This window comes from Tripterygium wilfordii, chromosome 16, assembly GCF_013401445.1.
Source record: "Tripterygium wilfordii isolate XIE 37 chromosome 16, ASM1340144v1, whole genome shotgun sequence".
NCBI lineage: Eukaryota > Viridiplantae > Streptophyta > Magnoliopsida > Celastrales > Celastraceae > Tripterygium > Tripterygium wilfordii.
Genome location: NC_052247.1, coordinates 4,634,904 through 4,651,656, shown reverse-complemented (window position 1 = coordinate 4,651,656; position 16,753 = coordinate 4,634,904). Strand labels below are relative to the sequence as shown.

General features: G+C 33.9%; 1 protein-coding gene across 1 annotated transcript; it reads right to left on the bottom strand.

Moving 5' to 3' along the window:
- Positions 1 to 793: 793 nt before the first annotated feature.
- LOC119981517 (transcription factor PRE3-like) lies at positions 794 to 1,573 on the bottom strand. Its single transcript, XM_038824672.1, has 2 exons — positions 1,433 to 1,573; positions 794 to 943 (listed from the first exon to the last, which is right to left on the bottom strand). Exons 1-2 carry the CDS (start codon positions 1,571 to 1,573, stop codon positions 794 to 796), a joined length of 291 nt encoding a protein of 96 aa, XP_038680600.1.
- Between the last annotated feature and the right edge of the window lie 15,180 nt (positions 1,574 to 16,753).

The window sequence follows — 16,753 nt, the reverse complement described above, 5'->3', positions numbered from 1 at the left end:
TCATGTGACATATTATTTCATTATAAACCTAACAGTGGAGAACAATTAATGTCAATGTCGCTTATCTTCTTGCAGCTTTTTTCTTTGTGCTTGTCATTTTTGAGTGCGCAAGCCAGGATTGTAATCACCCATACTCATGTACCCATACCATACTTGATCTGTTTTGAGGGGAGGACCTCTCTCTCTCTCTCTCTCTCTCTCTCTCTCTCTATATATATATATATATATATATATAGACACACAGTCTCTACATTTCTTTTTAAAGAGTTTTAAACATGCACTTGTTTTGGAACCAAGAAGAAGTAGTACATATTTATTATTGTTGGACAAACTTTTATGAGTATGGTAATGAGTATGGTAATAAGTATGGTGTATGATGCCTTCTTTCTTTGGTAATTAATTTTAGATGAATCGTTCTGTTATTGTGATCTAGTAAATCCTAAAAACTCTTCTGACTATAAAGACAAGAAGTGCTTCAGTAAACACTTAAAAAATTTCCAAATTAAATTCTAATAAATCTAAGTAAAGAAGTTCTAAAGAAAAAAGAAAAGAAAAGAAAAGAAAGCAAAGAGAAAAGAGCATCATTTTTGTAGATCCAGTATACCTAGAGTGGTTTATTATACTGAAAATGATGAGTTGAGACATAGAGAGTTTTTATTATATAACAAGAATTAAGTAGTAAAGAAGTAGCTGCTACATACTTTGTTTAGGATATCTCTAGTGGACAAAACCCTAGAAATTAATTTAAGGCAAATAGTAGTAGTACAAAAGAAGAAGATCGAGAGAAAAGCATCTATTGCATAAGGAGATTCCTAATAAGAGCAGCTTGGGCAGTGTCAGTTGTTGCCAGTAGTTCAGACAAGCGTTCACTTAGATCATCGGCTTCTCTGTGTAAACTTCTTATGTAGTTGCAGGTCTCCTGTAACACCTTCGCTGCTGAAACCTGCAGCCACCAATATATATATACACATATGTACGTACATCATAATAATTATGGAATTATTAAATTAATTTCTCCTAGCCTCTTTATGTCCTTCATGGCTGAATAGAGAAAACTCATAATTCCATTTCTTGATGTGATGTAGGTATAAACCTTAACTGATAGGGATCTCAGTCGCTGATATCCCATTTATCTCAATTGTCGAGTTTTTCGCACATGATTTCATGTGCATTATATGGGACATGTGGAGCCCACAAATTCACTTAGATCATGTGCGTCAAATTCAATAGTTAAGATACCAACTGTTGAGATTTTATCATTTTTAAATATAAAAACGAGAGTTAGTTACAAGCTGGTGTAAAACCCTGATCTCCGAGTGCCATATCTCAGTGAGGTTAAAGCTATATAACAGTACTCCAAGTACTTTACAAAAATGAAATTAGAGAAGCTCAATTTGTAATGAAACCAAAGAAGCAGATGCTATGTATATACCTTGTCGGATCGCCTGCTGGTGTTACGACTCTCAGGAAGAAGTTGTTGCAACTTGGAAACAAGTTCATTAATTTGATCATCACTTATGTTTCTGGAACTAACTCCTACTGATTGCCTTGATCTTGACCTCTGGCTAGACATATTAAATGGACAAATTAAAAAAAAAAAAAGGAAAGAAAAAGAAGATGAAGGAGAAGAGGAACAAAGATTTTTAGTATGAGGGATAAGTTATGCGTGAAAGTGATGAGATATAATGGTGTTTTTAAGAGAGAGAGAGAGAGAGAGAGAGAGAGAGATTTACATAGACAAATGCATAGGAGAAAGAATTGGACTATGCCTCTTTATATAAATACTGATTTGTGAGAGAGAGAGACGTCATGCTGTTTTCCTTGTGTGGTGAGTCCAAGTGTGATCTAATTAAGTGGACTACTCTACTCTCACTACAAGCTCACCCACTGAAAATATGTGTGTATTTTTGAGCCAGCGAGTGTCTGTCAGACTCCAAGGCAATACCATGTTATTTTATCCTCCAATATTTATTATTAAATGTAGTATCCAATCCATCCTCTCACGTAGGTTGTTTCAATAAAAATACTAGTAATCCCAGTATCTTTTTTATTCCAGTTATCCCAAATATTAAGATGGACACACATGATCTATGTGAAATCATGGATGTCACATGATACATATGAAATTTTCTGCGTTCATATCTGCATATTTGGGATGGCTAACATAAAAAATAGAGAAAATTTTAAAAAACAATATTATGGCTACGTGAGGGGGAAAGGTTGACGGGTCAAAGTTGGCTAAAAAAGCTAATAAACATGGCCATGTTCTTCCCGAAACACGTACACCACAGGTTGAGTCTCGGATCGAGGCGCAAGCAAGCGTTACACACTGACCCAGCAATGCTAGAACGATATTTATTATTTTTAAAAATACACATCTCCATACACACACACACACACATATATATAATTTTTTTTAATCAATTTCATGGTGATATCACTTGTGCGGTTAAAGTGCAAACCCAATTCAGGATTTTCTGGGAATCAAGTTCGAGGAAAACCAGTAATCTATATATACAAAATTGTGTCTAATCTGATGTGGACAAGTCTACTTGAATTGATCAACAAGTTAATATGCTAAGTACCTACGTAATGGGCTTACAATATATATGTATCTGAAATCATCATGTTTTCTGAGTAAAATCGACAATTATATATATATATATATATACACACACACACACATATGTGTGTGTATGTATATGGTTGAGGAGCTGGAGATCTACATCATATGAAATTTAAAACTTTTCATTGTACTTTGGAGGAGAGAGTGAGTTAGATTCCACAACTTAAAAAGCCCACAATAATATTCCAACACCAACTAGCTAGAATTCGTACACAATATTAATTAGAATGATTTGATTACATCAACAATTAATATTGTAAGTACTATGAAAAAAGATTTTGTATTGAAATAACAGTTAGTTGTTTTGTCAAGTTATATTCATCCAACTTGAGTACTATTGATTCCATTTGCATTATTGTAAGGTTATTCATATAGTATAATTAATTTGAAAAATTAATAACATTTAATCACCTCTTGCACCACAAGGCGACCTCCAGTGTTTTCGAGTCTGGTAATTGTTTGGTACGTGTGAAATAGCTTGTCAAGACTAATATTCTATATCAAATTGGCATAACTCATCCAAGTGATATATAAGTGAAGATCTTGCACCTCTCACACAAGTACACGTACGTTTTCATATGCCTACGAACCAATGAGGACCGCTCATGAAGAACAAATCCGTGTGGTCTCGTGATCCAAAACGAACTATATTTTTGATGTGTTTTGGCTTGAATTTCCAACAGCAACTACGCTTGCTTAAGTAAATAATGTCATGTTAATTAAAACCTTGGACATGCACCCTTATTGAACAAGAAAACAGAAAGAATCAGAAGTGATTAGGGTTACTGTGAAGTTATAGTATCATATTTAGATGGATCGATGGAAGATTGTTGAATAGCAAATTAGGGCACTCAGCGTGCATCTCGGGGCACATGACCTTGATCCAATGGACAGCGTGGACTGTGCTTACTTTCACGAGGACCTCTCATTTCTTCAGATCCTGATATTCGAGCTTACAATTAATATTTGACCAATTTGTTTAAATTTGTTGGGATTTCAAGGAAGATATGCAGATGATCTTCCTTGCATAGGATCGATCTCTGTAGTAATACTGTTTTTGTGTAATCTTATAGTAATTGACTAGTAATATATATATATATATCCATCTAGCTCATGCATTTCTTTAGTCTTTCCATGAGCAGAGATATTATTTATATTTTGAAAATTAATATTATCTAATCTTAAAGTCGGTGAGGAGGGCCTTAGCTTGTATAAGGTGTTGGAATTTTCCATGTCGTGAGCTTTAATTATCGTAATTATTTTTCTTTCATAAAGTTGATTTGTTTCTAAAAATACTCAATTATTATTGATCATCACTAAGTTTAGATCATGAGTAGTGTAGATTGCGTTTTGCCTTCAATAATGAATGTGCATCTTTAAGTTTTGAAAATATTATTTTCAAAAGACCATAAATTTCTGAAAAAAATTTGGTGTTGTGTGGCATAAATGTTTAGACCACATATCTTGGTAGAGATTGAAAAGATGCCTAAGTTGTTGTATATTATCTCTATTTAAATTTTGAAGATTTAGAAACATGTGTTATTTCATAAATGGTAAATGATAACATGATATTTTACATATTTTTAAACCTCACTTTACACTTGTTTTTGTCTCTTTTCATTGAATTAAGCATGGATTCTACGTAACTTTTCATTATTTCGATTTTCAGAATATTTATGAGAAAAGTGATGAGAAAGGCTCACGATTTAAGCTCAAGTTCAATACTTATTTTGGGATAAATTCAAGATCAATAATGAAAAGAAGTGGAGCCGGCTGGAGTCAATGAAAGGCGTTGCACGTGATGGTAAAAGATAGCCTTGCTCTTGGCTTTTGATTGGATCAAATACAAGGAAAGCAAATCAAGCAAAACGAAGTCAAAGAATGGAGAGATTCGGTTGTATTAAGGAAGGGCAATTGAAGGAAATCCAACTAGAATTAGGAATGCAGTTTGAAGGAAGGTTTTTATTGTATAAATAGGAGGTCATGACAGTATAATGAGGACACGAATTGGAGAGCCACATTGTCTAGCTTTTGTTCTTGTTCTTGTCTCTAGCTTTTCTCTTTGTTCTTGTTCTTGATTCATGACGTTATCATATTTAGTTTTCTTGTGTTCTTATAACATGAGTAGCTAAACCTCTTTGCTAGGGCTTGATGTAGCCTAGTATGATTATTGCAAGTACTTCAATTAATTGAATGCATAATTTTGGTTCATGATTCTTGTCTTTAATTTCTATGTTTATAATCTATTGTTTGTTTGGTTGATTGGCCACCAATTGAATGCTCAATTAGATTCATCTAGCTAGGACTAAGGAACGAACCGAATTCACGTGTCTTAGTGGAACTGAAATTAAGGAAATCAATTGTCGACTGCCATGAACAAGGTTTAGGGGATTGATTGGTTGTTATAGTTCTTTAGATCGTAATGAGCTGTTAGCCTTGGGTTAAAAACTGCGAACCGAACATGATTAATCCATTGTTAATAATATTTGTTGGCACCGCGAACGAACGAACGAACATATTTAAGAAAGAATCAACCCTTGAATCGGAACCATAATTGTGTGTTTTTTAATTGGATGCTTGTGATAGGATTACTAGGTGAAATCATTGCCCTAGTGTTCTTCTCTTATTGGATATAACATCTGAATTTTATTTCTTTGTTTTATTTTATTTACATCAATCATTCTTCTTTTTCCCCAAATCTCAATCATTCATCAAGTTAGGTACATTAATTAGATTAACTAGTCTCCGTGGGATCGACCTCGTACTTGCATACATTGTACTATTCGTAGACTCTTGTGCACTTGCGAGAATTATTACATCAAGTTTTTGGCGCCGTTGCCGGGGATTTCCCAGAGTTTGTGCAAGAGCAAGCAAATATGATGAACTCCTATAATCGGAATCCACGGTTTGATCCCTACTCTAACTCCTATAATCCAGGTTTTCGGGCACATCCAAACTTTTCTTGGAAGAATACCCAAAACCAAGCCAATCCACCTACCACCACATTGGAGGACATGGTGCGGCAGTTGACAATTAACCATTAGAAATTGGAGGCACAAGTGGGTCAAATCGCTGAAGCATTAAGTCAAAGAGAGGCTGGAAAGTTTCCAAGCCAAACTGAGATCAATCCGAACCATAGGGAGCATGCCATGGCTATCACACTTTGTGATGAGCAACAAAGCCGAGTTGCTAGAAAGTTGGAAGAGCAGCAAGTTCAAGCACAAGAGCAGCCGCTTCAACAGTCGCGTCGTGCAATCATGTATGGGTTGCCTGACCCCGATAAGCCTACTCCACCTGTGAGACCTTATGTTCCTCCAATCCCGTTTCCAGGGCGTCTTAGGAGAAATAGAGAAGAAACATCATCAGTGCAAAAGACAACCCCAAAGACGGATGTGGAACCCTCTGTTGTGCAAAAAGAGAAGAAAGTAGATGAGAACGAGGCGGTCCAACTGACTGAAGAGTGTAGTGTCATATCACAAAAGAAGTTGCCGCCAAAGCTTAAGGATCCAGGGAGTTTCACTATACCTTGTTGCATAGCCAATCAAAATTTTGAACATGCTTTATTGGATTTGGGTGCATCAACTAATCTAATGTCTCTTTCTGTCTTTGAGTCTTTGAATCTTTGAATGTAGGTGCGCTCAAAAAGACCTCCGTGGGCATCCAATTGGCTGATCGATCTATTCGATATCCTAAGGGAGTACTAGAAGACGTTTCCGTTGAGGTACATGGACTGATTTTTTCCAGCTGACTTTTTGGTACTTGATATGCGGGATTGTCAAGATCAAGGAGAAGAATTTCCGTTGATTTTGGGGCTACCATTCATGAGGACTGCAAAGATGACAATTGATGTGTATGAAGGCACGCTAACAATGACAAATAATGAAGAAACAGTGACCTTCAAGCCTAAGGTAGCACAAGGTGAGAAATCAATGGAGAAAGTGCTCACTATTAAAGATTACATTGTGGAGAAAGAAGGACATCCAATTGAGGTTGAGTCTATGAATCTACCTAGGGTCATGCCATACGAGAGAGGTAAGCATACTCCCGCCTTTGAGTCCTTCCATTTATTCACTAACAAGTTGTTCCCCTCAATTGTGAAAGTACCCCAAGATAAAATCCTCCAACAAGCAGTTTTTGGAAAAAGGGAAAAGGGATATTCTGATTTTCTTGAGGATCCAATTGCTCGTGCAACTATGAGGGTTAGAAGTAATGAAAGAGGTGTTGACATGGGTGTGGTTAGAAGAAGGCGATCACTACAACCCAATGAACTGAAAGTGGGCTTCCAAGTTCACTAATTTAACTATTTGAAGACTTACGTCTCGCCTAGACGTTAAATAAAGCGCTTGGTGGGAGGCAACCCACCTGGTAAATTCGTTCCTTTTATTGTATATTATTTTAGTTCATTATAGAAGAACACTCATCCCACACTGAATTGAATTGCTATTTGTGCATCAATTGCAGAAAGAAAAAGTTGTGCCAAAGCGCTGGATTGAAATAATTTTCTGGGACAACTCAGGAAGAACCAGAATGCTATTGCTAGCCATATATGTACAGAAAGATACGGATGTCTAGTTTCTGCAGAATTTTACGGTTCGTGAATCCGAGCTCATATGAAGGAGAAATTGATGATTTTACAACAGCTGCGCAGTGCAGAATTCTAAGCGGGAATTACTTCCCGAATGTTTTCGCAGTCAGGTTGTATCGCTCTAACTCAGTACTTTTTCTCCGTGTTATTTTTCACATTATTTCATGCACTGAGGACATTGCATAATTCAAGTGTGGGGGTGAGAATAGCTTGTATTGAAAAAAAAAAATTTAGTTCCTTCCAATGCGATGATGAGACATAAATTGTTTAGGTCTAAAATTAGTTTGTTAGTAAAGAGAATTTTCACTAGAATTGAGCTTGAATTATAATTTTTCATGGGCCAATATTAACATGATATGTTGATTGAGAAAGAAGCATGTTTGGACTTGATGTAAACTTGCATAATTACCCTTGTGAGTTTTGAGCCTATATGATTGATACATTATGCATATCAATCCAATTTCTTTCTTGTGTGCTCTCATGATTATATGTTTCTCTAGAACTTGCTTTAAACCTTTTTGAGACTATACTGATACATGTAATGACATGAATATGATTGAGGCATTAGGATGATACCATTATAGCCAAATTGCTTATACCCTAATGTATTTATCCACTAGAAAGCCCCTTTGAGCCTAAATAAGCCTTTTTATTCATGAACTTATCTACTTGACCCTTTAACCCGAAAAACAATTACTTACCTAATTCTAAGGAATTAGAAGAGCATACCATGAGAGTTTTCAAGTGTTGATGGTGTTCAAGTATGTTGAGCTTTGATGATGTAAAGAATTAAGTGTGGAGGAGTTCTTATTTGTTTTGGGATGTTATTTGGTGGAGAATAAGTGTGATAGCAAACACATGTGCATTAATGTGTCGAAAAAGAAAAAGAAGAAGAAGAAAAAGAAGAAGAAGAAGAAAAATATGTAGTATGATTTGACATTGTTCTGAAAACAAAAGAATGAAAAAAAAATAAAAAAAAAAAGAAAGAAGAAAAAGAAGAAATTTATGTGGATAGTGAAAGAAATCTTGAAGTTGTGAAGAATTGATGGAGCATTGAATATTGAGAATGAAGATTGGGCCGACAAGATGATATATGCCTGAATTTTTGTGTGCTCTACTAGTTCTTTAGAAATTTTGTGATTTCCTATACCACTTTTTCTTTTTACCTTCACCCTTGGCCCCATTACAACCTTAAATAAAGACCTCTTGATTCATGAAGTTACATGTTTTTAATAGTGTAGAATGGGTGGACAAGCAAGCATATGGTATGACTGTTTTTATGAGATTAATTGAGTGCAAACACTTTACTACCACTAAATTGAGTGAATCTTGAGAGAATTCCTTGTGAGAAGTTGAAATTGAGTTTGAATGTGCACTATTTCGATTGAGATATGTTGTGTTGATGTTGGCCTAATTCTAAATATATATATTTGAGCATGATTCTTTGTGAAATTCTTTAGCTAATGACTAGTTTATAAGACATCTTTGGTGCTTGAGCGAGATTGGAATGACTATTTTAAATGTTTGTGGGTGTCGTTCTGGTAAACCCTCACGAGACTATAACTCGTCCACTAGGGACACCTAGGGGTTTAAAGGCTTGTGTCACATGCTGAGTGCCACCGCGATTCCTGCGAAAGTGAGTTAGGTTTTTTCATTTTTATTTTTATTTTTATTTTACTCGAGGACGAGCAAAAGCTAAGTGTGGGGGTATTTGATAACATGATATTTTACATATTTTTAAACCTCACTTTACACTTGTTTTTGTCTCTTTTCATTGAACTAAGCATGGATTCTACGTAACTTTTCATTATTTCGATTTTCAGAATATTTATGAGAAAAGTGATGAGAAAGGCTCACGATTTAAGCTCAAGTTCAATACTTATTTTGGGATAAATTCAAGATCAATAATGAAAAGAAGTGGAGCCGGCTGGAGTCAATGAAAGGCGTTGCACGTGATGGTAAAAGATAGTCTTGCTCTTGGCTTTTGATTGGATCAAATACAAGGAAAGCAAATCAAGCAAAACGAAGTCAAAGAATGGAGAGATTCGGTTGTATTAAGGAAGGGCAATTGAAGGAAATCCAACTAGAATTAGGAATGCAGTTTGAAGGAAGGTTTTTAGTGTATAAATAGGAGGTTATGACAGTATAATGAGGACACGAATTGGAGAGCCACATTCTCTAGCTTTTGTTCTTGTTCTTGTCTCTAGCTTTTCTCTTTGTTCATGTTCTTGATTCATGACGTTCTCATATTTAGTTTTCTTGTGTTCTTATAACATGAGTAGTTAAACCTCTTTGCTAGGGCTTGATGTAGCCTAGTATGATTATTGCAAGTACTTCAATTAATTGAATGCATAATTTTGGTTCATGATTCTTGTCTTTAATTTCTATGTTTATAATCTATTGTTTGTTTGGTTGATTGACCACCAATTGAATGCTCAATTAGATTCATCTAGCTAGGACTAAGGAACGAACCGAATTCACGTGTCTTAGTGGAACTGAAATTAAGGAAATCAATTGTCGACTGCCATGAACAAGGTTTAGGGGATTGATTGGTTGTTATAGTTCTTTAGATCGTAATGAGTTGTTAGCCTTGGGTTAAAAACTGCGAACCGAACAGGATTAATCCATTGTTAATAATATTTGTTGGCACCGCGAACGAACGAACCAACATATTTAAGAAAAAATCAACCCTTGAATCGGAACCATAATTGTGTGTTTTTTAATTGGATGCTTGTGATAGGATTACTAGGTGAAATCATTGCCCTAGTGTTCTTCTCTTATTGGATATAAAATCTGAATTTTATTTCTTTGTTTTATTTTATTTACATCAATCATTCTTCTTTTTCCCCAAATCTCAATCATTCATCAAGTTAGGTACATTAATTAGATTAACTAGTCTCCGTGGGATCGACCTCGTACTTGCATACATTGTAATATTCGTAGACTCTTGTGCACTTGCGAGAATTATTACATCAGTAAACTAACTAAAACTGTATAAATATCATAGTCTATTTTTAACTTCAAAGTTGAAAAGCAATAGGAAATGTAGTCAAAATTATGAGGTCCAACCAATGAGAGGTGACTTGATTCGCAATCGGCCGAGTTAGATATATTTGTGCACAAGGTTCGATTTCAATAAGAAACATATTTCTCAATAGTATTTAAAAAAAATTATGAGGTGCAACCGTGATGGTAGGTATTATGATAAATATATATGATGTGTCATAGGACAATAAATGGGACCATTTTGCAAATACACTTGACGATATGTAATTTAAGATTACCTTATTAAACAAAGATGTAATTAAAGAAGTCTACATAATTTGATTGAGAGTTTTAAATAGAAAGAAAAGAGAATATTGTATGTAGATTCGAAATGCTATTTATGGATTAATGTTAGCTCTCATTGTGAAACTTGAAATTTGATCAAGTGAATATTAGCTTCATTTTCTTTGTTGAGAATAATATTTATTTACTGAATAAATCTCAATGTGAGTGGGAGGAAATTCATCTTTCTTTTTCCTCTACATATTGACGGAATATTTCATCACTAATTCATCGTAAAAAAGTTTGATTTTGTGTTGACTTTTGCAACTGAATTTTACGAAATTCCATCCCAAATTCAAGAATTAGCGACAGAATATTTTCCATCGCTAAAAAAGGTATTTTGTTGCAGTGCCATATTCGTCATATGCTTGATGAAATATTGCTAATTAACCTATTTACTAAAGGTTGTAGATTGTGCAAAGCTTATTACCCCATGAATAAATTGGCTTGAAAGAGTGTTCTGTTAAGACTTATAACTTCTTCAATTATACAGTAGAGTTTTTGCATGTTCTGAGGATAAAAAACTTGACATGTTTGCTTAAATAATTTTACTTTAGGGCATATTTTATGGTTTATTCTATTTGTAGACCACTAAGGGTTATTCTGATGATAGTGCGGTTTTGTTATTAACAAATAACAAACAAAACTTTATGTGGATCTAATAATTCAGAAATAAATTAATTATCTCACAGTCAGGACCTGGTAAAGAAAGAATACATAATGACATATACATTGATAATGAGACTATACTTGTTGATCCATTGACCAAACAATTTGTTGAAGCACTATATATCACAAAAACTGATTATATATTATCTCGAAATTCTACAAATTAAGAATGAAATCGAATTACAAATATGAGATGATGGCCGAGTCACGAACTAAATCGCTCTCTTTAAGACGATTTCGTGACTCTACCTCTGAATTGGGCTAACAATGCATATCAACGTCGCCCCTAGGATAAAACAATCCAAAATCTTTCTCTATATGAATGCTCTCTGCACACAAGAATACCGAGAATTGCAAATACTTTTTCTCTTTCTTTCTCAATTCGTATTAAGCCATTAGAGGCTTCTCTTATATTTATAATAAAAATATGAAAACAAACATTTCGTTTCGTCCCAGAAAAATCACAACCACGTAATCTCTAAAGAACGTCGTAACATTTAGTTTCAATAATAATCGGAAACACGTTAAACTGTTTTAACATAATACAAACTGTAATTTCAAAGGAGGCCCAATGTTCATCTTTTGATATATATATATATATATAATAGTATAGTGGAATTGGAATTTGGGTCTAGGGTGATATTTCCAAAACCTTTACAACTATACTACCCTTCAATTCATGTTCAACACACACATAAAAATTCTTTTAAATATATACAAACATCAACGCAATCTTTTATGAAACTTATTGTTAAACCATGCATTTTGATAGTCCTTTGATATGCTTGGTTAGTGGGGAGTTGATTTTATTGACTTGTTTTTGATGATATTTGTGACCCATTTTGTCTCGGGGGCACATCCATATATACTCTATTTGATGGGTTATTAATTATATCGGTAATTATCATCTTAATCTTTTGATTTAATCATGTTATGCGTGCATCTTTCGAAAAGTTTTAAAATCAGCTGGTTCATCTGTTCTAAGTTTTTATACATTATCCTTGTTGATTTATACTTACGCAAGTAATAGAGACAAAGATTAAACAAACCTAGCTATTAACCGTCTAATTTAACCATATCTATATATGCACGAACACCGACTATATGTCTTGGTTTGTGTTTCTTTAATATCAAAAAAAGGTACGTGTGACATAGTAATGCGTATACTCATCACTTGGACTGACCAGCACATCGTAATTTGTGTTGTGTTGTGTTGCGTGGTGTACGTAGATTTTGGTCAACGGACAAAATGTAAGTTTGTATCGTAACTAGTGTAGTGATGTCAAAATTGTCAAGACCAGCTTAATTAACTATATGTATACATGAGAATCACGAGTAATTCAGGTGACATTTACGCGTGTTCAAACTTTTGCCATCCCCTTTCCTCTAATAAAAAAATACATATACATATACATCATAGATATAGATAATATACATATACACACATATATATAGAGTAGTTTATTATAAGCATAAGCACTGAAGTAGTTCAATTCATATGTTAAGATATACCACATCCAAAGATGTGGATATATAAAACCCCTTTATAAGGTAAACCCCTCACTCTACCAATAAGGTTTTTCCCTAGGTTTAAGTGAGTTCGGCTTAACCCACTTGTTTGACCTAAAGAGAAACAAAGTTGTGTGGACCCGATGTATCTACAGGAACTGAACAACCCAAAGCGGACAATATTACTGGTATGAGTGAGTGTGGATTTACAACATGGTATCGAAGCAATTCGGTCCTGTTGGACATGACCTCTACTCCACTTGTTGGGTTTTGATATAACCCAACTCACAAATGCGGGGGATTGTTAAGATATACCACATCAAAATATGTGGATATATAAAAATCCCTTTATAAGGGCAAGCCCCGCCTTTTCCTAGGTTTAAGTGAGTTGGATTTAACCCACTTATTTAGGCCTAAGGAGAAACAAAATCGTGGGCGCCCGATGTATCCACAGGAACCAGACAACCCAAAACAGATAATATTGTTAGTATGAGTGGCTGTAGATTTACAACACCATATGCAGCAGAGTTTCAAATTCTCTCTTTATACCAAGTTGGAGGAAGTAGTAGTGGTTCCCAAACGGTTTTTATTTTGCCAGCTTCTTTGTGCAATCTGCAGAGAGAATCTTGTACGTTGATTAATTAAATAGTGAAGCAATTGCATCTTTCATTAACCATCTCAACCATTCAAATTAGAGTTTTCTAAATCAAGCTTCAAATCCACTCAATTTTTTAACGGTTAATTAGCAATACATCCCGCAAATCAAATTTTTATTCCAATAGATATACTCTAAATTTGTTCAACCCATCAACTGCATAAGGGGATAAGAATTATTTCATTAAGGAAAGATTATTTAAAATATCTTTTTTTTATCAACCATACTACTCTCAATCATTGTTTTAATTTTAAATTTCAACAATTAAATATCTTTTATGACGTCAATGTGATTGAACAGTCATAACTCACTCGTTTGAAACTCAATTGAGATGATTTTTATAGCATTCAAAAAGAAGACTAAAAAATAAATACAATTGTGTCTAATACATTTTTAGCGATCCTAACAATTTAAATGTCAAATTGAGATTCAAAGTTTGCACATCGTAATTGTGTTTTTTTACATCAATGTTAGTGTGTTTGGACAGTCATAACTCACTTGCTTGAGCTTCGATTGAGTCCATTTTTATGAAATTGGAAAGAAGACTCAAACACTCATAGAATTGTGTCTAGTATAGTTTTGAATATTCAAATCTTTTAAAGGTCAAATCGAGACTCAAAATTTACATGCTGGAGCTGTATTTTTGGTATTACTGTGTTCGATGCTAATATGTTTGGATAGCTATAACTTAGACGTTTGAACTCTGATTGAGACAATTTTTATGACGTTCGAAAGAAGACTCTAATACCCACATACTTATATCTAATAATTATTTGAAGATTCGAATATTTTAGAGGTCAAATCGAGGTTCAAAGTTTGTGCATCAAAGTTGTGTTCGATGTTAGTATGTTCGAATAGCCATAACTCACTCTTTGAGCTTCGATTGAGACGATATTTAAGGCGTTCAAAAAAAATACTCTAATAGCTTATCTGCATTATCTGTTATGGTTTTGTTATAATTAGTATATATTGGAATTTATTTGCACTAAATTTATACTGCATATAGGTTATATACATTAGAGATAAATTATATGATCTACATATAAATAATTTTTATGCATTGCACATAAATTATATACATTGTAAATAAATATTTTTATGTCATTGCAAATAAATAATTTAATAAATATTTTTATGCATTGCAAATAAATAATTTTTATTAATAATTTTTTGTCTTTATTAGAACATATCTTTTCAATTGTGTTTTTATTGTTAATTGTTTCTTTTTTTAACGATCATTTCTTAAAAGATTTATATTTTTTTTTAAATAAAAAAAAATACCCTCCATCTTTTTCCTTTCCAAAAGTAACCCAAGATTTCTGAAAATAACATCTTAATGCCTTGACTTCTAAATCATGTGTTGATGTACTTTTCATATTTCATCACAAGTCTACTTGGGCAAATTTGATATTGGGCCACATGAATGGGCCGTACAATGGATTTTGGCTTAAATTGAATCGTCTTCCATTCCGTTGGGCTTGTACTTGCTCAGTTTTATTCTGGTTAGGGAGAATGCCAGGCCGGTACCTGTTGGTGGGCTTTTGGTCATTTAGGTCCAACGAAAAAATTAATGGACATAAAACTACCCAGCACATGTACATTTACCTTACTACCCTGTTAACATTGCACTTCCACTTTCTTTCACGAATAGGGCGGTAACGTGCAAACTTCGACTTTCAGAGAAAAAATCGGAGAAATCAACGTTCATCGACGATTAGCAACTTCCGCAACCACCTACAACGAGTTCAAAATCAAAACGGATTAATTATCCTTCACAGGTGATTAACTTTCATTTTTCGTTCATTTAAATTTCAAAAATCTAGGGTTACAGTAACCTAAAAATACAAAGATCTGCGTAACCATCATAAATCTTACTTTGGCATTACCCCAAGCCACAGTGAAATCCACCATCGTTGATACTGCTCTAGTCATGCTTCCTTCGCAATCGCTGATCGTTAATCGGAAGGCTCAAGCACATGCACCAATCTTGTTTAATGAGTTCCTGATCTGAATGAGTCTGTCCCAAAGCCCGAGTCGGCGAGTCTACGATGGTGGGCTTGGTCCGTGCTCAGCCATTCTTCTTGGGCTTGAACTCTGTCAATAAAGTCATGGCTGCTGTTCAATCAAGGAAAATAATGATTGAAATTTGCAGAGTTATACTACGTCCTCCACTTAGATAATTCTTTTCTGATTTAAATTTTGAAATAATGATGAGTTTTTGAGTATATTTTTCAAGGGTTTGCTAGTTGTAAATCAAAGAAGCCCTAAATGATTTTTTTTTTTTGCCTTAACAGAAAATGTTACCCAAAAAGATTATGAGGTTTTAATTTTAAATGCTAGTCTACGTTTCTATTTCAAAATAGCAACATCATAAGTTACAATTTCAAAAGAGTAACATCATAATGTTACTGTTTCAAATTAGTAACAATATAACTGTGTAATTTTATATGGGTATAATGTTAATATTTTCTATTTTTCAAAATAATAACATTATAAACAAATACCCTTATCATATTTCTCACTAGAGCAAATTACCTTGCAAAAACACAATGTCATTGTATGACACAAGTAAATGATAGTCTAATGTTATCATTTCAAAGCAACTTCTCCTCATATGTGAGTATAATGCTATTTTTTTTTTTATTTTTATTTTTTTTTTACTTTTAATGACATTATTTGACAAATGTTAGTCTAATGTTACCGTTTTGATAAAAATGCCCATTTAAGGTCGTAAACAGTGGAATTTGACAAAAATAGGGTGAGAAATTAATGCTACTGTTTTAATATTACTATTTTCATGTTACTGTTTTAATGTTACTGTTTTTAAAATCCTTATTACTCCATAAATATACATACAATTCTTGATAGAATCTCTGCACAGTTCAAGGGAAATTATTAGCACTAAGCTCCAACTCCTATGCACTCATACGCTAACATAATATTAAAATCTCCAATTCTGCACCACCACTACCCTTAATACAAATAAATCCAAGACAGCAAACCCCCAACATGTTACGATTCCATAATCCACTAACGATAAAGAAACTTCATCATTTCCTTTCCACCATTTAGAACGAGCATTGATTGCATCCCACAAAACCTTGATAAAGTAACTGTACAAACTAAATTCCTTTTTTTATTTTGAATTAACGAAACCATTGCAAAAGATAAGGTTTGGGTCAAATCCCAGTTTAACGACACAACCATGAACTTGAAGTAACTCCTTGGCCATTCCAGACTCATTGCATCCTGACAAAATAGTAAATGTCACAGAATCCAACTCCCTGTAGCACCTCCAAAGGCTTCCCGAAACTGACCATGATGTAAAAATCATCCTCTCATGATTGTCCATGTCACCGGTTTTTGTTCAAGCATGCCATCA